The 23,672-nt window shown below is 41.6% G+C and overlaps 1 protein-coding gene across 2 annotated transcripts in view; it reads left to right on the top strand.

Moving 5' to 3' along the window:
• The window catches only part of RPH3AL (rabphilin 3A like (without C2 domains)), a 1,136,504-nt gene that overhangs the window by 444,203 nt on the left and 668,629 nt on the right, over positions 1-23,672 (top strand). For both annotated transcript variants that reach the window (XM_069615164.1, XM_069615165.1), the window contains exon 6: positions 4,702-4,788. In XM_069615164.1, coding sequence (XP_069471265.1) covers positions 4,702-4,788 — 87 coding nt within the window. The remainder of the gene's footprint in view (positions 1-4,701; positions 4,789-23,672) is intronic.

Genomic DNA, 23,672 nt, shown 5'->3' with positions numbered 1-23,672 from the left:
CTAATGTGATTTTGCTTATGCATAAAGGATAATGTGTTGCTACTAGAAAGCATAATGCCTAGATTGATACAGCTATGGTGGTAGCGATCAAGCTGATCCTTCGAATCTGGAAGATTAGGAAGAAACCTAATGTGGATGATTGGCTAGTGAAATGACAGATTTTGTCTTAATATGAAAACATCTCCTTGAAGGACAAGGGTAGAGAATATTTTTATCTTTCTTTGTGGGGCTCATTTAATACCTTACATGACTAATAGAGAAGTAGGGAGGGGAGGAAGGGGAGGCGGGAGACCCCCCTTATCTTTCTTTTTTTTCTCTTCTTCTCTTTTCCTTTCTTATGGTTTCATGTGTTGTTTTGTGTGTTTATATGTGGAATATTGTATTTTGTATATGCTGTTTTTTCACATGGGAATTGTAATATGCTGTGGTTTTAAATGGTATGGTCTATCATGATTGTAGATTTAGAAACATGGTATTAGTTGTATGTACAATTGTAGTTACAATTAATTGTGCTCGTTTTATTTTGCTGAAGCCTATGTGATGGATATGTATTTTGATGAAAGCCTATTAATTACATTTTTTTAAAATGAAAATAACAATTGGACAGGCAACAGGTTAGTATAAACTGGTCAGCTATTGAGGAATGTCTTTTAACACAACATATTTTAAACACTAACCGGATACTATGAACTTTGTTTTGTCAGGGAATCACAGTTCATCAGAGGCATTTGTAGAAGTATATTCTGAACTGATGAATTACATATCAGATGTTTTTTTTTCAAATATGTGCCATTACTCTGAACCTAAACCGAGGGTTTAGTTTAACCAAGAGTGCACTCTGGCAAATAAATGTGTTATCTACTCTAAAAAGGGTTCTGTGTAATAATGTCCATGCAGAAATTTCGCTTGGCAAAGAAATTGTCAAAAAATTGCCATTTTATTTGCACATTTTTAAACATGCAGATATAATATTACTGGATACCCTAAAAAGCCCATCTTCATCTAAATTGGCAATAACAGCGGCTCATGCTCAATCTAAAAATTCTATCCTGACTGGGAGGAAGGATTTAGATAAGGAAGCCTGGAGCTCATTGCTAGCGACTGTTTCCACAAAGGACTGCCGCATGTTTTGGGACATTGCAAACTAATAATGGTGCTGTTGCCTCGGTTGAGGATTCTGGCTTGGTGTCTAATTGTTACGCCTACCTGGTATCCACAGGGGTGCCACTCAGCCTGGTTACTCGCTGGTATGCTTCTCAGCTTTGCCCTGATGTGGTCTGCCTGGAAGGTTCTGCCTTGTGGTAGAATTAGGCGTGCTCTCCGTCCTGCCTTCTTTGCAGGGGCGCGTTGTCTTTCTTGGGCGAGTGCGGTCCAGTTACTTCACTGACGCCAGCCCGTTTGATATTGTTCAGGTAGGTCTTATTGCTGTTCTTTAGTTTTGTTCCTATCCTGCATGCCTTTCTTTGTTTAAAATGTCTCTTTTTTCTCAGGTATGCGGAGCTTCAGCACGGCGAACTGGCTTGGTTGAGCCCCGCTGGTAAATGATGGTGCATTAAGAGCGCTGTGATGCGGTAAGTAAGCGCTATGCGCAGCGCTGCAAAGTATTGCCTTTGCTAACGTGTGTTTTCCTTCCTTGTAGGTCGCTGTGTCCTTCAGCGCGAGTGGAATGTCCAGAGTGGTGCCAGCCGAGAGGCGACTAGCCAGGTAAGCCTTTTGAGCAGTTCGTAATTTGTAAATGTCTCTACTGCTTTCTTTAATGTTGACTCTATCTTCCTCTTTCAGGTCGTTCTGTCCGGGAGGCGTGCAGATTCAAGGAAGCTGTTCTCAGTAGCTGCGAGTGTTTAAAGATGAAGACTGCAGGTAAAATGCTGCTGCTAATGATGTTCCTTGTGTCTCCTTGCAGGTTCTGCTTCTTCGAGGTTCGAGGGAATAGCTGGACACAGTGAGCGTCACGCTGCAAGCTGCAAAGTAACGCGAAGCGTGTTGTCTTGCTCGGGTGTGGTTTAAATAGCCCCAACAAAATAGGTCAGGTAAAGTAGTCCCTAGGCTACCACACCCAAAACACTAGACCGCATAGCTTGGTCCAAGCTATGTGGATGCCTCCATGTTGACTGACAATACAATAAAGTAGTTCCCAAGCACATTGTTTTTTATGGTGTATGAGCCTGGCGCCATAGGCGCCAGGACTGGCGCCATGAGGGCTTTTGAAGAGGATGCCAGGCTCTAGAGGCCCGAGTCCTGACTCCACCTGGCCAATGGGTTTGCCAGAGGGGGTTTTGGGCGAGGGTCGTGACACTAATTTTCCGAATCTTTATAAAGAGGGCCATTCTATAGACATCGGAGAACTCCACAATTGTTGATTACTTAACCCCACCGGAAATGAGCCACTGACTGCCCATATAGTATCGAACCCTACAGCTTGGTATTTTCAGTGGAGGACATTCTAGCGTCTGATCGTTGCCCAGGTCCCGATGGGATTTCATCAGATCTTTATAAAGGTCCAGCAACTGTGGGATTTTATACTAACTATTGGATTTAATGCATTATTGAAAAAGGGACAGATTGCAAACAACTGGAAACATGCACCAGTTTGCCCAATGTTTAAAAAGGGAAAGCGCGACAGCCCTGCAGCCTACATGCCAATTTCAATTTTAGACACCGAATTCAACATTTTTGGGCGAGCTTACTTAGGCAAAATTGAACACTGGGCAGAAGAAAATAATATCCTGTTAGATATCCAACTGGGGATCAGGGAAGGGCTGGGGACCCCCAAACAGGCATTGAATGCATATATAATAGTGGCTAACTCCCTTTTAATTAGGCATACGTGATTTATCTAGCATTTATGGACCTGTCAACTGCTTTTGATAGACTTAACAGGTCTGCGTTATGGGATAAATGAAGCCAACTTAATTGTTCTTAAGAGCTAGTATTTGTTTTCGAGAATATAAATAAGGGCATGGAGGTTTGTGTTAGAAGGGGTGGAGCGGGACAGTGGGCTCCTTAAAAGTGGGTAACACAGGTGTGTGTATTGGCACCCTTGCCTTTCTCCCTCTATATCAATTACCTTCAGAGGGTTTTAAATAAATTGGGAACTGATGTCCCTAAAATTGTAAGAAGTTTCCCACTCTCGTCACCGTTCTAATAGCATGCACCCCCATGGCTCTGCAGAAACCTATTGATGAATGCACTCATTTTATGTGGAAACTTGATTTGGAGGTTAACGCCTCTAAATCAGTTGTTCTGGTGTGTTACTGATCAGGGAAGCAAAGTAAACTCCCGTCAATTAGGTGTAATACTTCTACTATACCAGTGGTTGAGTAATTTGAATACTTGGATATCTTTTATCAATAACACATTATCGGGTGTTGGCTATCTTGGGAAACTAACCCTTAAAAAGAAACTGGTTATTGGCGGGGTCTGTTGGTTTAAAAAATGTGTGGGTCGCATACGTTGAATATGATGTTAGAAGTGTACAAAAAACAAACTCTCAGTTGTGAGCTATGGATTTTTGCTTTGAGTTTTGGGAATCTAACCTCACTGCGGACAATTGATAATTGTTTTTAAAGAAAAATGGGATAGTAGAGGAAGGAAATGGAGAATTTCAGATTTTGAGGTTCTGAGATGTAGGAGACAGGAATCCATGCATCCAAGTATAAATAGAAAGTAGGTAGTCAGTGTTCTTAGCATGGAAAGAGTCAGAATAGAAGGCACATAACATCTATACCTGGGGGTTGTTGGCATAGAAGTGACAAGAAAGACAAAAGAATTAACAATGTCTGCAAGAGAAGAGGTATATAGTGGGAAGAGGAGAATGCCAAGAACCGACCCTGGGCATATTACAGTGGAAAGGATGGAGTTGATTTGCTGGCCCAAGTGACTAAAAATTAGCAATATGATGAACAATCTGAGATCCATCTAAAAATAGCAGGTATTAGGAATATGTGTGCCTACCTAACCAAATTGTTTTAATATTTTAATTAGGTTATTTTAACATGAATAAGTGCAACAAAAAAAATGAAAGCTAAAAAATTGTAACATTATAATGGTGACTGAATATAAAATGACTGCCACTATGGTGCCCTTAAACGTAATTTTTCGAAATAGTAACAGCAAGAGCCAAAATATTTAAAAGCAGACCAATATGAACGGTCTGGGCATATTACTACAAAAACACTTCCCTATTGCGTTCACTGGTTTCAGCTGTAGCATACATTAACTGCTTTCATCAGGACAGGAATGCAAGATTGGATCCAAAAAGCATGCATTTCTATTTTACTGTCACTGTGCCCCTCCTTACCTTTCTAATGGTTGATGGTATCATTTTTTGGGTTATTTTCATTACACCAGCCTTTAATGAGATGCATTAAATTATTTCAATAATAATGTTGATGAGGTCTTAGTTCCTGATCTATTACATATTGCAAAACGGAATTGTTCATGATCTCTTAAGCATTGGAACAGTTCTCAGCAGTTTTCAGATTCTCCTGAATAAGGGTATCAAGGCCAGAAGAAAGGTTATTCACAGGACTGAACACAAGTGTTTTAAATCGTTGTATTTCTCTGTTTAAAAATAAGTACTGTCAGTCTGACGTCCCTCTTCTAAAGAATTGAATATGGAGGTTAACGATGTTTTAATTGATTTCTTCAATCCAATATTGTATTTACGTGTTTCCTGTCTTTCCCTGTATTCCTGTTTAGAAAGTCTGCACTAAATGTGGAATTGAAATCCTTGGCAGCCAGAAGAGAACGTTGTGGCTCTGTAAAATCTGTAGCGAGCAAAGGGAGGTAAGACCATTCATCTCATGGAGGACCATTTGAATGTGTTGACTTTTCTAGGGAAACACTGTACAAGGTGGTAGATGCAGGTGACTTAGGACTTTTAAGCAATTGATGGATTTGTTTGGCTTTGAAAATGTATTTACATATGGCTTTCACACCACCAAGACCCCTGAGCTAGAATAAGCCTTAACTATGTTAACTGTTAACAAATAGGTTTGCTTTTTTTTTTTTTACATACAGAGCATTGCTTTGCAGACCTCTCCGGCACAATGCAGACAGTAAGCGTTTTCAATATCTTTGGTCAGAGGGAAGGAGCGTGAGTGGGCCAATGTGGCAAACGTGGCTCCCAAATCTGAACTTGCACCAAAATCAGGCTTAGTCGACACACAAGGTATAAACAATGACTTCTCCATGTTACCACGGCATAACATTTTAGTTGACAAATGTAAGGGTGCAGACATAATACTCTGACACTGAGGGGTCATCGTGGTTGTTATAAACTTTTATTCAAGTGAGAACATTAAAAGAAAACTCTATCTTGCCCTATCTCCAAGAGGGGTTTCCCTGCCTCAACCACAATACTAATTTCACGGTTAGGATGTCAAAAGTCTACAGTCCTATGTCAAAATCCTATCTCTGTCATTTTATGCTGAACTAAATCAAAAGGATATCTTCCTGATCCAGAGGATTGGCTCGCTTCCCCTAAGCAACACACTGTTCTTGGTTTGAAAGTTCTAAATAATGAGTTTCCACTGGTGGTGGAATGTCTCCCTTCCCCAGCCTTCCTCAGGCATCTGGTATAGTTCATCATATGTTGGGGGAATGTCTCCATTCCCCAGCCTTCCCCATGCTTCAGGTACAGTTCCTCAACTGTTGGTGGAATGTCTCAGATCCCCAGCATTCCTCAAGGGTATGACACAGTTTACCAATTGGTGGAGGAATGTCTCCCGTCCCCAACCAGCCTTTCTCAGGCTTCTCGTCTGTCTCTGGTGGTCCCAGACCATGGGTTATCAACCTGGTTCCTTTTGCTATCAGGCGCTATGGCGAAGAAGAGTGGTTTGAATGCTCCTCCAAACTAAGGTGGGTCCCTGACCGTGGTTGGAAGGCCTGGTTCTCTTCTCTACCAGGCAGTTAGTCTCAAATACAGACTTGGTTTACTCTCCTGCGAAGTTCCGTGTTCATATGTCTTACTTTCACAAACTCTTATTCTCATATGCAGACTTGGTTTACTCTCCTGCCAAGTACTGCATTCAGAGGAATTCCTCTTCTAGCTTTCTTCACACCCACGTCTGCTATTTTATAGCCCCGGGTTGCCTTCTCTCCAAGTACTGTCATAAAGAAGATTGGGTAACCTTGTTACATGATATGACCTTCTCCTGTCAGTGTCCAGAAACTATTCTCTTTGTTATAGTATCTTAATGATATTCTTGTTAATGTCCCGTAGGGGGTTTCCTCTTTCCCCCCACTTTCCATGCACTGTTGTTTTTAGGGTTCCTTTTGCTCTCTGGGGGCCCATAACCATATGCTCAGCCACCCAAATACCTTTAGGGTCTTGGCTGCAGCCCTGCGGTTGGTCGCAGGCTTCCCTGTCTCTCTCCCTTGCTCACTGGTGCTCCGGGGCTCTTTATGGCCTGCTTCAGTGGCTCTGCTGCTTCTGACCCTGTTCAGTGTTTGTCTCTCTCTGCCAGACCACGTGGTCCTTTAGTGCTGCGCTGCTGGCGCTCTCCCCAGCTAGCCTATTTGTTCTCTGTCTCTTCTCATGTCGCCTGGACACTGTGCTTCTCACCTCTCAGTGTTCTGTTCTCCCCTGCGGGTCTCCGCGGCGAGCGTCTGCCACACTCTCATTTCCTCCTGGCAGCATCTGCCTGCTGTGTGAGTCCATTTTCAGTTTTTATGTTGGTGTCCAGTAAGGTCTGTGGTTGGAAACTAGACAATTCATGCAATTTCCTCTGATGGACAGTAGTCATCACCGGTTCCATAGCGGGCGTCCTCTCCCATGAGATCCACCGCCAGGGGTCTATCAGGTAGAGGCCTCACATCCTTGGCCACATGGGAAGGGGCTACCACTTTGGAAGCAATGACAATATTCTGGGATTCGTCACACAAAGCACAAGTCTTCCCTTCCGAAATGATGGACGGTAAAGCTAAATAAAGAGCTAATTTTAAACCACTGAAATACAATGACAAATTCATCCCTTCTCTCCAAAGGGAACTCACCTTCTTTGGGACTGGGACTTGGAAGTGAGCCCAGTCAGCTTAACACCCCCTAGGGGAACAGGGCAAGCGGTCACCCACTAGAGGTGAACCTCCCACCCACTTAGAGGAAAGGTAATCCATAGATGGGGGCATGTGTTACCATCCCTTGTCTTAAAAATACAGTACGTTTGTTGGATATATGGTAATTGACATATATAAGTTATCACTTCATGTGTAAACGACTGGTATGGTTTCTGACCGTATGCAGGCAGCAGCCTTTACCCAGTCCAGAGAACAGGACATGAACCACACATCCTCACTTCCCAATCGTGAGTGCAAAGAGACAGGCTCGCGGAGCCACACAGGAGAACCCAGGAGGTTGGCCTGGGGAGACGAGCCTACACCAAGTGTGGTGTTGTGAAGCACAGGGAAAGCTGTGGAATGCACTGAGCGGTCTGAGACAGGAGGCCCGTTGGAGGGATCTGGAGCCATCGACTAATGGCAAGACGCAGAACTGCTGTTAAGAGCAGGCAGGAAGGGTGCACCCATTCCAGCATAGGCGAAGGAAGCTGACCGAACAAGACTGCGCACCTTTGAAACACCCGACTGAAGGAGCGCCGCCTGAAAAGAAGAGTTACGCGGACGCTCAAGGAAACCACGAGGTGGCGGCAAGGTCAAGAAAGACCCCAAGGTGGGGTGAGCACCAAACAACCCCAGGGGTGGGGTCAGAGCCAAACGACCCCAGGGTGGGCTGAGAGCCAATGACCCCAGGGTGGGGTGAAAGCCAAACAACCCCAGAGTGGGGTACCAATAATTTAAATTAGAGCTGGGCCACAGAGCTAGGCAACAAAGAGAGAATGCCCATGTTGTGGTGTGCAACCTGAGACCTCAGGGAGGGTCAACTAACAACAGGAGCGGAGAGAAGATTATCATCCTCACTGGAAAATGAGTCCAGGGGAGTACCTGGAACATGATTCTTAAGTACCAGCAATCCCACAGGTAACAGATGCACTGGTACAAAGTGTCTGCCAAACCCACAGCAGGCAGAAAAGACACTAATTTACAGCAACCGCCATCTGAGAGGGTTGAGATGAAAGAGACATTCTTCTGGGGCTGTGTTATTTGAACTGAGTGACAAGGATGGGGACCTCCTCATGAGAACAGATATACTAGGTCAGAAACCAACCAGCATTCACCCACGGGGCAAGGGGCCCTAACTTTGTTTATGCTGGATTCTGTTCTTTTGGTGGTGGGAACAGAAATCGGGATAGATTGGATTTTCTGTACTACGGAGGGAGGAGCGTATTCTGTGGGTCATCATGACTAGCCTCTTATTTTCTAAAGTGCAGGGCCGAGACTGATTGGAACAGATAGAATTGTTATGAATAAAGAGACTTGTTACCCAAAATAACCCATCGTCTGTCTCCTCATTCTGATTTGCCACAAAACTCGGTGAAATGCATTCTAGAATAAGAATGCAATAAGATGAAACATTGAAAACAGAAATAATCTCAACGGAATCCACCCCTAGATTTTGATAGGGAATCTAGAAAAATGCAGGACAGGATACAAGTGATATAGAAAATGCTGAACAAATACAGCTTAGTAGAGGCGCAATACTTTTCTAATGCTATTTTTCTTTGACTTGTAAATGCTGCTTTCCTCTGGGAGGTGGGTATATTTAACAGGCACTGTTTTTATCCCACTTTTTTGAGCTTTAATGCAGTTGCTGGTCTCTATTTGTGTCTTTTATCTTTGGCAGGAGCAGATGGGGAAAGGGTTCTGTCTTTGACTTTGACTTTTGTTGGTAGTACCTGTTCCAATATCTTGGTAAACTCTCTGTGAATTTGTGTTGTGTTGGCTTTAGGATTGTACTTGGGAGGCATGACCAAGAATGCAAACGGACAAATCTTCCTTTTTCTCATTGTTTGACAACTTCTGGCTACTGTACTTGAGAACTATTTTTACATATTGCTCTTTTTTGGTGGAATCTTCCAACTCACTGACGCATTTTGTCACTTTTTTGTCCCCACTGTATCTGTGATACATATTGGACACAACCTTCTGAGTCTGAAACCTTGGTCATCATTTCAGCATGAGGTGACTCCTTGTCATGCCAAGGGTGGGTCAGAAGACCTGAATTTCCTGCCTCTGGTCACAAACAGACCATGAAGAGATTGTCACATAGGTGTCCTTAAAGAACACAGGTGTTCAGACACAAAGCGTTCTCTTGAACATGTGATTGAGCTCCTGCCTGATCTACGCATAATAGATTGGAGACCAAGGTTTTAACTTGATAAATGCCTTATCAACTGGGTGAACACCTCATTAACGTGGGCACTAGGTTTCGATTCGCCCCACAAATGTCAGTTTCAGAGTGATAAATATGGTGTGATAAATATATACTAAAAATAGTGTGAGGCCGTGGGATGGATTCAAGATTTGTGTGAGTGGAACCTGTGAGGTGTGTCAGCTTTTATAGACCATGTGTACCCTTAATTTCTCTCACAAAGGCACTCTGGAATAGTAATTCTGGGACTGCCGAGCCTTGTGGCCAAATCAGGACCAGATTGTCTGGAAGTGAATAGGGACCGAGACAAACAGGATAAATGGAAAGGGGTAGTCCCAATATCCTTTCTTGTGTGTGCACTGACAGCCTGCCACCCCTTCGTGTGAAATGCTGTGGAGATTTGAATATGTTAGCATGGCTATTTTGAAACCATTGATATTGATATTTTATTTCTATCGCACTCGTACACAAGTGTTTCAGAGCGCGACAAGGCAAGGGAGGGGAACAGGGCAGAACAAAACAGCGAACTTACTAGGCCTAGTGACATTGAGAATGTGCAAGTGCATGGGAGTGGGGAGGGGAAAAGTGCATGGAGGGGCAGAAGTGGAAAGTGCAGAGCAAAGGAGATACAGATAAATAATAATAAATAAATAGTAAAGGCAGCAAACGGTGGTAGTGCAGCCAGCAATTGACAAGTTCTGGATTAAGGCAGCAGACAGGGTAGGTCTGATAAGTGCAGGAAGAAAAAGGTGGGGGGGACTGTATGATACAGACCCCAGTGCAAGGGGTGGCCCGGAGGCAGTGCGGGAGATTGACAGGGAGAGCAGGTAACTGGGTCCGGAGGACAGAGTGTGGACCGGTGCATGGTGCCAATTAGAGAATAGATCAGACGGGGCGTAGGGGGAGCGAAGGCAGAAGCAAAGAGGAAGGTCTTGAGGTGCTTCCAAAACCGGAGATGGTCCTACTCAAGTTTTAGAGTGGCAGGGAGGCTGTTCCAGAGGAAGGCCCCAGCCGAAGACCGAGATCTACCCCCAGCTTGTTTCTTTGAAAAACGACTGACCCTGCTGGAGTTAGAGGTAGAGGAGCAAAGAGCTTGAGAGGGGAGGTATTGGCAGAGGGATAGCTGAAGGTATTTTGGACCCAGGCCCCAGAAAGCCTTGTGGACAATGCAGAGGGTTCTGAATTTAATCCTTGCATCCACTGGGAACCAATGGTGAGATTTCAGAGCTGGAGAGATACTATCCCAGGGCTTGAGGCCAAGGACAAGTCTCACAGTCCTGTTCTGGATTAGTTGCAGAGGGCAGAGAGTAGAGGAAGGTAGATTTAGAAAGAGGCTGTTACAATAGTCCAACCTAGAGAGAACCAGAGCTTAGGAGACCATGAGCTTCTGGGGAAGGAGAGGAAAGGCAAAGTACCTCTGAGGAGGTGCAGTAGGAAGTTTGACCTTTTAGAGACCTCAGAGACATGGGCGGAGAAGGAAATGGTAAAGTCAAAGATGACCCCAAGGTTCTTAGCCTCGCAGGTGGCGGTAGGAGGAGGGCCAACGGAAGCCGGCCAGAGGGTGAGGGGAAAGGATGGTGAAGGTGTGCCGATGAGGAGGATCTCCGTCTTGCTAGCATTCAGACAAAGGTCATTGGCTGCACACCAATCTTGAATGGCAGTTAAGCAATCCGAGATGAGAGAGGGAGAAGAGGTGGCCGAGGGCAGCCTGCAAATGAGTTGAGTGTCAGCGTAGCACTGGAAATTTGAGCAGAAAATGGCAATGCAGTGGGCGAGAGTTGCCAGGTATGGGTTGAAAAGCCAGGGCGAGAGGTTAGACCCCTGGGGAACACCACAGGTAGAGAGGAAGATAGATTATAGGAAGGACCCAAGTTGGACCTGGGAGGGTCGATCAGAGAGGAAAGAGGTCAACCAGGCCAGAGCCTGATCAGTGATAATCAGGTTATCACAGAGGCGGTTGAGCAGGATGGTATGGTTAACAAGGGAACAGGAGGGCACATGCCCTTCTCACTCCCTTGGTCACAACAGGCAGGTTTTATACACAGGAAAGCCTGTGAGGAACCATTATGACAGTGGAAACACGAAGTGCACCAAAGTGTGGTGTTGGGCTGGCACTCTGCTCATCTGCCTCTGTGGACTTCCCTTTCAGCAGTGCCGTCGCCAAGAGGAAGCACTTGTGGAAGTTGCTGCGCGAAGTCGTGACGCGGTGAAGTCATCTCCTCCTACTATCAAAAATCTCCTTTTTGGTCCCGCCTCCTGCCTACCCAGAAAGCCTACATCAGCCCAGTGCACGTGCACCCGAAGTGCTCCAAAGTGTGCTGTTGGGCTGGTACTCTGCTCATCTGCCTCTGTGGACTTCCCTTTCAGCCGTGCCGTCGCCAAGAGGAAGCCCTTTTGAAAGTTGCTGCCCGTAGTTGTAACGTGAAGAAGTAATCTCCTACTATTAAAAGTAACTTTCCTGGTTCGACTTGTGTTGTACTTTCCATCTTTACTCCACGTGTCTGAAGACTAACACTCTGCGCAAACTTAGTGTTTTGGCAATTTTTTAGATCTCCTTTTTGGTCCCACTTCCTGCCTACCCAGAAAGGCTACATCTGCCCGGTGCAATCGCACCTGCGTGCGCATCCGAAGTACACCAGAGTGTGCTGTTTGGGTGTGCCGGTTTGCGGGGTTGCGTGTCTCCATGTGGGTATTTCATCTCTTATGTCCTTTCCTTTGCTTAAATACATCATGGTGCGGTCGCCTTGTGCAAGGTAATTGAATTTTGTTTTGCCAGCTTTATGATATTACTGTAAGCTGCGTGTTCAAGAACATTTGTTTTGCACACTTGATTGTATGCATGAATACTTGCTGTTTCAATTTTAGTGCATAGAAACCGCAGCTTATTGTGTTCACTACTTCCTGTAACACGTGTTATTAGCTTTAAACGCGGTCGACGAAATCTTTCTGCGTGCTTAATTTACATAGTGTTATGCAGCGTCAGTAATTCATTTTGTGCCTATGGGGAAACTTGTTTATCTACAAAAGCGTTCTATAAAGAACAGCAGATTTGTCTGGATATCATCCCCAATTAGCAAAGGTATTTGGTTTGGTTGTTCTTTTCTTGTGCGTATACTGTCGGAAGAGACAGTGCATTGTATCATGGTAAATGGCTTGAGAAGTGGGAGAAAACTACATCCCAGCCTACACACATGTCTGACTAAAACAAAGCCAATGACAGACAGTCTGGTCCATGAAGACCCTGGGGCATCAAAATTATCCTTTGATGAAATGGACAAAAAGTTGTCCATGAGTTTTGAAGTACAGTTACTTCCATCTAGTTCTGAAAAATATGCAGCTCAATGTTGCATCAGCAGCGGTACATAGTTACGGCCCTGTCATTAATCCTCCCATAACATATGCTCTGCATGAAGTCAGTGATATTGAGCATAATTTCCGTAATGTTACAATTCCAGATAATCACTTATCCTTTCCCAATAGCTCTGCCGCAACTGCAAACTCTTCTGAGCAATTTAACAATCATATTTCTGACTTCTCGATGCTCACCCCTGTGTTAGAGGCGGAGTTAGGAAAGCGTACGAGACCTTCACTAGGTCACTCAAAGGAGGACGGGGGTGGAGAATTTATTTTTGTTTTAATAAAAAACATGCAATCTCCGTGTATCGTATGACGAAAAGGCCTAATTTTGGTTGTAATATGCCTTTGTCTAGTTCTCCCACTCAAGCAACTAAAAGTAAATATCTAAACCCTGAATTTTGTGAGCAAATTGGTCAAGAGGACCATTTGAGTGGATTGGGAGTACAGAATTTTATGGGGGCAAATGCACCAATCCAGTCTCCTGGTTCGCCTCCACAATTGTCTGATAATAGTGTGAATGAGAACTTTGACTTTCCTGTTCTTACTCGAATCTTAAATTTGCTCATCAAGGGTCATGAACAGACATACTGGGAAATTATGAAGCTATCATTGTCAGACATTTTGGGGAAGCTAAACAAACTTGAAGGCCTTTTGTTTGCATGTGATGCAATATTTGCACTTTCACCTACAGCAAAAAAGACTGGGATCGTTTAATAAAAATTCACGCCGTAGTTTCTGATTCCATTCCTGAATACATACCCAAGTCCTGTGCTGATGCCGCTGCTAGCAAAGGCCCGGAAAGAATAAGGCCCAACTATGAACCGGATGAGGTCTTCTCAAAAGCGGTTGCCTCTAATTCTGTAAGAATTGAAACAATGTTGAATGATGTGAAGGTCTTGAGGGAGGCCAAAAAGGCTCGATCTAATGATTTAAAAGATGTCTGTCAATCTACTATGCCTGATTTACTAAATTTGTCGGAGAGTCCGAATAGTCCTTCGGCATTGACCGATTTATTGGACTTAGTTGTAGGAAGTGATGATGTATCAGACGGAAAGGCAGTTGAAGATATGGATCTAGAAATACATTAGATTCTTGCAGTTGGTCTTACATGTAGAGAGAAATGTTTGGTTCTTAGGGCACAAAAGATAAGCGCTGACAAAAAATCTAAAAATCAGCCCACTAAAGAAATGAAGGGTCATAGTGCAAATATTAAAACTTTATGTAATCTATCAAATGATGATGAACTCATTGACCTCCACCAATTGGATGATGCATCAAAATCATTATTGGACATTAAAAAGGATGTTCAAGCATCCACTTCGCAAGTTCCAAAAATAGTGGAAGAGAAAAAATAATTCTCTCCAATGTTCAAGCTGAAGAGGTACCGGCGACTAAATCTAATGTTGAGAAGGATATGAAGGGTGAAAAGGTCCCGAACTTTGATAGGCAGAAACAGACTAAATTATCTAAGTTTTATCCCATAATTGGGATAAATAAATATAGAGGGGCATTGTCCTGCCAAGTTGGGCCAGACTATCAAAATCCTAGTGGGGTAAATGTGACAGACTAGTTCCACTGATAAGGAATGAATCGATCTTATGAAAATATGTCTCCAGAAGATGGAAATAGCAGTGTCAAAATGAGCTTTGAGCTATCTGGGACTTCGCTCCCGAACACGTGATAAATTAACTATTCAACCAGTGGGGATGCAGAGTGGTCAGTCTGGATTAATACTATTGAATCCCCTTTCTGGTGGTATTATGGGTGGTGGACAGACTATGGCCCTGGAGAAAGTTGCCCAGGATACACCCTTATCGGACATAGTGAGGTTTAATCAAGATAAACAAAATGATGCTGTTCCCTTAGTTGAAAATGAGATTGCTGAAAATGTTAATACGCCTCCCATGCCTATCCTAGTGTTAATGCCCGATCTTCCTATAATAATGGGTTGGGAAAGTGATTTAGCCAAAAATGGGAGGTCACGTCTAAACAGGTCATATATGTTGAAAGCATTCCAATCGATTCCTTCATTGCGAACATTAAGATCTGAAGATATTGATTGGATAAGATTGGCACTTAATAATAATAATATGATATGTAATTACAAATCATACATTATTATGAAACTTATTTGGGATCGAAGATCTGATTTCGTTCATATATGACTGACACCATAGACATTTAACTCAAGTGAGGATGCAAGCACTTTGTTGAATTTCAATCTCCTACAATGGAGCCTTGACTGACCAGTCCAACGATGGTCTTCTGTCTAATTCTAATGAAACCATTGTAAAACAATTCACGGCATTTGCACTGGCAATTAAGGATCTCACTTGGCTTGAGCCATTGATAAATAAAGTGTCAGCACAAAAAAAACCTTTGTCATAGTTGTAGCGATAAGGCATTTACGATTATTTCATAGAATGCATGTGGGATTAAGAATTTTAATTGGTGGTTCAAAGGAATCGCGGTACATGACAAACCCGCAGTTATACTACTACAGGAGACCATGAATATCTCTCATTTTTCTATGGAAGGTTATACTGCCTATATACAACCTGCCAATAAAGGTCAAACTGGTAGACTGTCTGGTGGCCTAGCCATTTTGATTGACAATGCTCTTAGAGTGCCATCCACTATGAAATACAACCAGGATGATCTTTTGGCGGTTGAATTACTTATCCATGGTGATCCTAGTAATTGCCTTCTGATCGATTGCACATGCTAGCCCAGATGGATACGATTCTTGAAGATGCTGTGGCGCGAAATCCTCAGGTTAAAATAGTAGTAGGGGGTGACTTCAACTCTGCATGTCAGGTTAATCCTGAGGTTTTGCATAAAAGCAGCACTATTTCGTCAAACAATGGACGAATGTGGGTTAACTTTTTACTTGACTGGGATATGCAAATGGTTGATTCTGATGAGAATGGTCCTAAATATACATGGTCTAGAGTTTATAGACTATTTTTTGTGTCTACACAACTCTATATAATATGTTACCCAGTTATTAAAACAAATCATGCACTCTGTGACCATATGATCATTAAGTTGATTCTCAGATTATCGAATAAGCGATTTAATATGGAACCTAATTTTTCATTAATTGAACTGGACCGAGTGAAATTGTCAGTAAGATGGAACGCTTGGACCTGTAACAGGTTAATCCAGGAGATAAAACTTGACAGTCGAATTAAAACATCTTTTACCTTTGTTGGCCTCTCTGCAACGCTGATAGAGGAGAATAATGGGATGCTTACTAAATATCATTTGAACAAACTAGCCAAGGAAGGAATATTGGACTGTCAAGTTGATAACCACCACCATTGTTTCAACATTGCGCTTGCAAAAATAAAAAGGATTAAGAATAAACAGTTAAGAGAGTTAAAGAAACATGAATATTTGCCTTCTGTTATGTTAAATGAAAAAATACGCATTGCTCAAACATACAAAAATAAATTAAAAACCTTGAAAAAGGACCTTTTATATAGCAGATAATGAATTTATGATTTTTAACTTGATAAAACATAACTCTAGGTATGTGTGGACTACCTTGAGACCTCTAACTTGTGATCCCCTTGTTCCTGCTGAACCATCTATACCTGCTGATGTGTGGGTCGCATATATAATGGGAGAATATTGCATTCCTTGTAAGTATGCTGATATCAAATGCAAGAACTTCGCAACTTTGATACTTGATGCCTCTCCTTGGTCGCACAATGTTATAATATGGGCCATAAGTAAGCTTAAGAGTTCCACGTCTGCGGGTCCTGATGGGATCCCGTCCTGTGTCTTAAAATTGGATCCGGAATTTTGGGCACTAATAATGAAATTGAAATTTGACAATATTTTAAAATCTAGATCCATTCCTGCCTCTTGGTCCTCAGCCAATATAATCCCTATATACAAGAAGGGAAATGCTGCAAATCCAGCAAACTTCAGGCCGATAGCGTTAATGGATGCTTCATCTAAACGCTTTTCAATACTCATTCTAGATGCACTCCAAAAATACATTTCCTTGCATGACCTACTTTCCCACTGTCAGGTGGGTTTTCGTAAGTATATGGGCTGCCCACTCAATGCCACAATTATTGCCCATCTATTACATCAAACTAAATACTCTAACTCTGACACAGTCTATTTGGCGGCACTTTATTTGTCAGCCGACTTTGATTGAGTTATTAGAACTCAATTGTAGAAAAAAATGCTTAACCTTGGAATTCCAACACATCTAGTGGCTATTATAGCGATGCTACATACTAATACTCACTACAGGATTAGGTTGAACAGCGAAGGGGCTCTTACAGATCCTATCCTAACTGATTTTGGTGTTAAACAGGGCTGCAATTTAGCAGCAGTACTGTTTGACTTGTATATAAGCGATTTGGATGATTTATGGAAGTAAGCAAACATCTTTCCGGCAAATTAGGCAAACTGCTGCTAAATTGGATTGCCTTTGCAGACGATTTGCTTTTTTTGACAGGACACCTTTTGGCCTGCAAAACAAATTGAATTTGTTTTCAGTGTTTGCTCAAAAGCATATTTTCCAGGCCAGTTCTTCCAAATCCTACATTGTAATCTTCTCAAATATGAAACAGAAAATATGTACGTTTAAGTGGTCAATTGACGATGCACCCATTGAGCGTACTCCATCCTTATGCTCTCTGGGCTATACACTTACAGATGTAAATTCAATAGCCATGTGGAAGGAAATGTTGACGTTTAAAATTAAACCATTCATGTTTCAAATGAGGATTATCCATTGCAAATATTGTAGGTTCTCATTCCTTCCACTTATTTGTTTTATTTGTTAAAGGTGGAACCTACAATATTGGATGGCCTGGATATATGCCTTTTGGAGATTGAGACTCTCCTAGATACTATCCAGGGAAAGCTTTGGAAATCTATTTTGGGATTGGCGCTTTCCTTGCCAAATTCCTTAATCTGTCATAAACTCGGATTACTACAACTTTCATCCAAATGACATTGGCGTTATGTTAAAATTATCAATCTGCCAAGGAATTCATTATATGAGGATTTATGTGAAATGGTTAAGGATGCTAAACCACCTTCTATAGTAAGTTTTGTTGAAAAGGTAAATAAAATACATAACACCTAAAGATCTTTGTTTAATGCTTCCTAGCTGTAAAAGTAAATTATTTGACTGAGTGGTGTATGCTAGTAGAAAAACTTTCAGGGTACAAGTCTTATTATGAATATCCCAACTATGTCAGGAAACGTGGGGAAATAGCACCGTATTTATTGAAATTTCCCTGTGAAAAATTAAGAATGTTGTATATGTAAGTTAAACCAATTTCCTACAAATGAACGATGCTAACATTGGTACCACAATACAGCTAATGGCGAAACTGGATGTTGTTGTTTCTGTAATCCCACTCAAGAGCTTAAAACCTTAAAACATCTGATTACATATGGCCCGTACTTTGAAAACATCAGGATTAGGATATTTGACAAAATTCTGGTAACCAAATGTATCCAGGGAAAACCTTTGGAATAGATGTATGTGGGGAAATAGTGAAGCCTTGGTCTTAACACTTACAAGTATTTTGATTCCAATTGATGAGCTACTAACTGAAATGTTGAACCAAAAGAAAGGAATTGGTAAATCTTGAAATATTAAATATCAAGCTAAACCTTTAAGAGTACCTTGACCCAGTGGTTTGGTCGCATTCAATATATGGATTATGAACAAATGAATTTCATTAATGAAGGCTGTTTTAACGTGTTTTTATGTACTGTGTTTTATGTATTATGTATCATCTTTTAGAGATGATGAATGTTAGGAGTATACAATGGGCTCCATTACTCTGGATTCTAGATGTTGGACACTAGTGATATAACAAACAATGAATATTTCTACTTATTAAATAGGCCTGCCATGATATGTCATTATCTACCAACTGAAATATTGAAACTCATGTGCACAACGTTATATATTTGAGGTGCTTTTGTAGCATGTCACACATATATAGAACTCATTTTGTGGGCGCTGAAATGATTGTGATTCGATTATAGCGTGTCTTTTAATTGTTTTATGTGCTTTATTCATCACTGTTTCTTTTTAAAGATGTATTTGAAATGAATATTTATAATTGTAAATGTATGTGTTTTACCTTGTATTGTGATTGATATATTGAATTTTTTTTGTAAAGGTTTAAGTGTATAAACCACACACAAATAAAAAAAACTGTGGAAACATTGTGATTTCTGAGCATGAAAATAGTGCAAATCTAATTTGTAAGAAAGTGAACTTTCTTGAAATCTAGCTAAAGCATTCCATGCTCTAACATCTAGGAGGCCTTACAAAGTATTTTATGTGATGTTATGTGTTGGGACTTGCTTGTAAAAGCAGGTAAGAAAATAAGCTTGAAACACAGGAATTGGACAAGAAGGTGAAGAGAATAGAATCCAAATATACCTCCAGGAAATGCTCCAGAGGTGTGGAGAAGTCTTGAAGAAAAAAATACAACTAAAACAGGTTGTTGTTTGATAAGAGTTTGCAATGTTTGGGATGTGGTAACATTTCTTTCAGCATGGTGAAAACAGTGGGTGCCCAGACAGGTTCAGGTTAAATGTTGTTCAGTGTGTGGCAAAGATTTGTGTTGACAATCAATGTGTTTAGCTGGGTGTTCTGCAATCCTCAAGTGTAATAACAAATGTAGAAACTTTTCTGAAGAGCTGTATGTGAGTGCCACAACAACAGCCACACATTATTTTTCAGCCTGCTCTCAACGACTGAATGAAACCTAGAAAAATATGTGTCTGTGAAAGGTCCATAGGAATATTAATGCACTCATCAGGGGTAAGACCCCCTCAGTTAGAAGTGGCAATCCAAACTTTGACCCTTGCTCTCTGTCTAGCGAGAAACATCACAATAGCCCCATCTCACTGATGAGCCCAGCAAGGCAGAAATGTTTGGCGTTGTTGGTAGTGCTGTTATTCAGATGAGAATTGCTTAGTATTTCAGTGCTGGGCTCTCTCTGAGGGTGAGACCAGGCTTCTATGCAAATAGATATTTCTCCTCTTGTAAGGTTTGGCAAGCTAACATGTGGTTGTAGACCCTACTGCACCTGTACCATGCCATAGAACATTCTTTTGGGCTATAATTGCTCTTAGTAGTGTGGCTCTCACATTTTTTTTTAAAAAAGACACCTGGTAATGATGGCCTTTTCATTACATTTTATGAGCTCCCAATGTACACAATCTTTTTGGAATCCTTTGAATGCAGATTACAGACCAATTAACAATTGTAACAATTCCAATTCTTAATAAAACAATCAATATTTTCAATCCCGATGGATTAAAACTATCTCAATTTTCAATTACATAAAAAAAGAAAAGAAGGGCGGATTCAGTAAAACTCATTAAAAGACATCCTCAATAGTTCAGAATTATTTCATTTTTAATTGATAGCAGTGCGGTTACATCATTATCACCACGTTATTCGAATCAATCCTGCACAGTGCAGGAGCTTGACCACTGCAATGGTTACTACGGATTCCTCCCCACTAGAGACTCAACTAAAAAATTCCCCACACCAATACTCTAAAAGATGAGATATTGAGGCATCTCTCAAAGCTGGATAAATCCCACGAATTCTGCTGAAGTTACAGACTGATCAGTCCGATCAACATGTACAATCCCGACTCAAATCCCAGCTAAATGTCTTTATGGGATACTTTCTGAATTGATCCCTGGAAACCAATGTTTTGTAAATAATATATATGAAGCAGACCAAATGAAGAAGCTACTGCTAGCAATAGTGAGAGGACAGGATGACATACTCATCTTTGCAACTGCCTACTTCGATTCTTGGAAAGTGTTTGGCCAAATAGAATTACATTAGTTGTATACAACATTATGACAGTTGGGGTTTGGACCTACATTTCAAGATTGCTCCCCTTCTCTCATGCTATTACATTTTTCAATAGAACCTCTGGCAATACTGATAAGGAACGAGCAATGCATCAGTGGTGTAAACTACAGGGCTACTGTCTCAAAACTGTTGCTGAATTCTGGTGATGATCTCCTTGTCTTGGGGGATACCCTCGCTATGAGGACTGGACTCACCAGGCTTCACACAGGAATCAATGGCAGAGCAATACAGGCTCTCAAGTACACTGCACACTTTCTAAACAAAGGAGTAAAGTCCAGCCGTGGGCCGGAACTGTCAACCTGAGCGTCCCAAGAGCAATAGGAGATCGGGGCAAAATGAGATATGCCTGGAAGATGCAGATGGAACGAAGAACAGATGAGCTATCGGCATGTTTCTTTGTGTGGCTGTGGAGACAAGGAAGAGACTGTTGGGGACGACCTTCACTGATGAATCCCTTCTTCCTTAAATGACCCAGTCTGTTCCGAACTTGCTGCACACTACTAACGATAGAGCTGCAGTTTCATAACCCAAGCTGACGGGGTCTTCAGGAGAGGGCAGAGCCAAGGTAGAGGGAGAGCTGAGCCATTAGCAAGAGCAAGTACAAAGAAGGGTCCTGGAGCAACATATTAGTGGTCGTTTTGGGTGAGGAATGTTCAAAAGAAAAAATAGGAAAGGGGAAAGGTAAAGGTTGTCACTCATGTAGCTGGAGCTGTTCCGAACTGTCCTGCCACTGCGCGTGCCAGGACAAAGAAAGGTAGACTACATATATCACAAGCGGTTCCCTCCTTTTACAAAGCCGTTGCCCAATGCAGGTCATACACGCCTGCCCACGCAAAGCTTACACTTGAAGCCTTTCCTGCTCCGATTATGTACATACAGTATTTTGCTGTTATCTTGGGCTACGTGATCAACTAGTCAGAATCAAAGTTTCTGCGTATTGTTCAGCTTGTGAAATTACTGTAATATTGATCCGTTTATAACTCAAATTAAGACAAGCGTTTATTGATCTTTCCTTAGGGTCAACCTTTGGGGTAAAGTGAATAATGTTAAGTTGCTCGCCACACTGAGGATCAGTTACCTTTTCTAATTTACCCGTTTTTTCCACCTAGAAGATTATTTCAACATTTGGAATGGCCATTGCAGGCTTTACTCTGGCATACCAAAGCTCAAACATTTGCACTTTGGAAATTGCAGTTGCCATCTACCTTGCTGGATTGAATGTCCTCTTCTTTTTAAGTACCACCACTTACGAGGTGCAAAGTTTTCACTTGCCACTAGCCATTGGCTAGTGATTTTTGACTCTTGGAGAGTAAGACATTGGATGCTCTGTATATGTATAGAATAGAGGTCGCAAGTGATTTTTTATGTCTAACCTAGTAGCTTGTAACTTGAATATTTGCCCCTGCCACTTAACTTTCTCAATTTGCTACAGCTACAAAATGATTCATGATGAAAATCATGCTTGGTTCAGGCTCAATGATCGCTGAATTCCTGTTTGAAACCTAGCACTACCATGAACCACAGTGACCCGACTGGGTGAAAAGGAGAAAGTTAGAGCTGTTCTAGATACCCCCACACAAAAAAACAAGAAAGATCGGAGTGCCTTTTTGAGGTTAATCGGCTACTACCGCTGGTTCATTCCAAACATTTCAAGTACAACCTCCCAATTAACTGACAAACTGAAAAATGCTAAGCCCCAAAAGATCAGATGGGGTGGGGAAGATGAGATCTGTTATACGACCTTAAAACAAACCGTATGCCAACGCCCCATTCCGAAAGTAGCCGACTTAACAAAAGAGTTCATCCTCCAGACTGATGCTTCCCTAATGGGACTGGGAGCCGTCTTATCTCAAAATCATAACGAATTGGTACACCCGATATTATACATCAGTTGGAAGCTGTTTCCCAGGGAGAAAAACTACTCAGTCATCGAGTTAGAGGCACTGGCAGTCAAATGGGCAGTGAAACATCTCAAGTACTATCTCTTGGGTCGTAGGTTTTGACTAATTACGGACCACTCACCTTTGCTGTGGATTAGTCAGAGGAAGGAATCCAATCCTAGGGTAATGTGGTGGTTCTTGGACCTTCAACCCTATTGCTTCACTGTTGGACACCGGAAGCGCTGAAGGGTTGAGAGCAAGGTAAGGGGGACTTTCTCTCCCAGTTTCCATGTGAAGCATCTGTAATAATTAGAGAAAACGATCAATCTAAACAGCCTTTGTTAAAGAGGTGGTTCCTTGGCGACTGCTTATTATCTTTGTGAAAGGATGGGTTTAGAAAGTTTTAAGGGGTTATCTGCATGAGAACTTCCCAATTCTGCGTGGCTGCTACACAGATATTACATTGAAAAAAGAAAAAAAGAGTTTGGGAAGATGAACTCAAATGCGCTAACCCCTTTAAATAAATATATATAGGCGAGTCTTAACAGTCTTGTAAATTTTATTAGTGTTTATTCACACTAATAATTTTTATTTTCCTTTTATGATTCCAAAAAAACATTCCAAATAAAGCTTCACACCAGTATAAAGTAATTCATAAGGTACAATGAATCAAATATTTCTCTTTCTCTTTCAGTAAATCCAATATTTTCTTAAATTGCTCTCTCAAAATGAATCAGATATTTCTCTCTCTCAAATCCAATATTTTCATAAATTGCTCTCTCAAAATGAATCAAATATTTCTCTCTCTCGACACGTGTTTCCCCATTGTAACTCTCAATGGTTCTTCAGGAGAGGAAGTTTTAGTAGGAAGTTTTAGTACTAAAAAAGAAAGGAAGAAAAGGCCAAATTCTTTTTTAGTAATGCTTTAGAATTTTTTGCCCAAATAATAATTGTAATAATTTCTAAAAAGACTCACCGTTCTGATTTTCTGATTGTTCACATATATCATGTATTATTTTTCCAAGATAAAAGTTTTTTACTTATAATGTTCATCGGACTATTTGCTTAATTTAGTCTGTAAAATATGGATCCAGGTTTACGCTGTAAAAGGGAGAATGGGGGAAGAAGACAAGGTAATTGCTTCTTATTTTCAATCTATAAAGAGCGAAAAGCATGGTCTTTTAGAAAGGTTCTAATCAGATTTAAAGCAGGGAGGGCACAGGCTTCTCATTTGCTTACCTTATTACCTTGGTATTGTTGATGATATTTTGTG

This window comes from Ambystoma mexicanum, chromosome 9 (assembly GCF_040938575.1).
Source record: "Ambystoma mexicanum isolate Mex_15411 chromosome 9, UKY_AmexF1_1, whole genome shotgun sequence".
NCBI classification, from domain to species: Eukaryota; Metazoa; Chordata; class Amphibia; order Caudata; family Ambystomatidae; genus Ambystoma; species Ambystoma mexicanum.
This window is presented reverse-complemented; position numbering and strand designations above follow the sequence as displayed.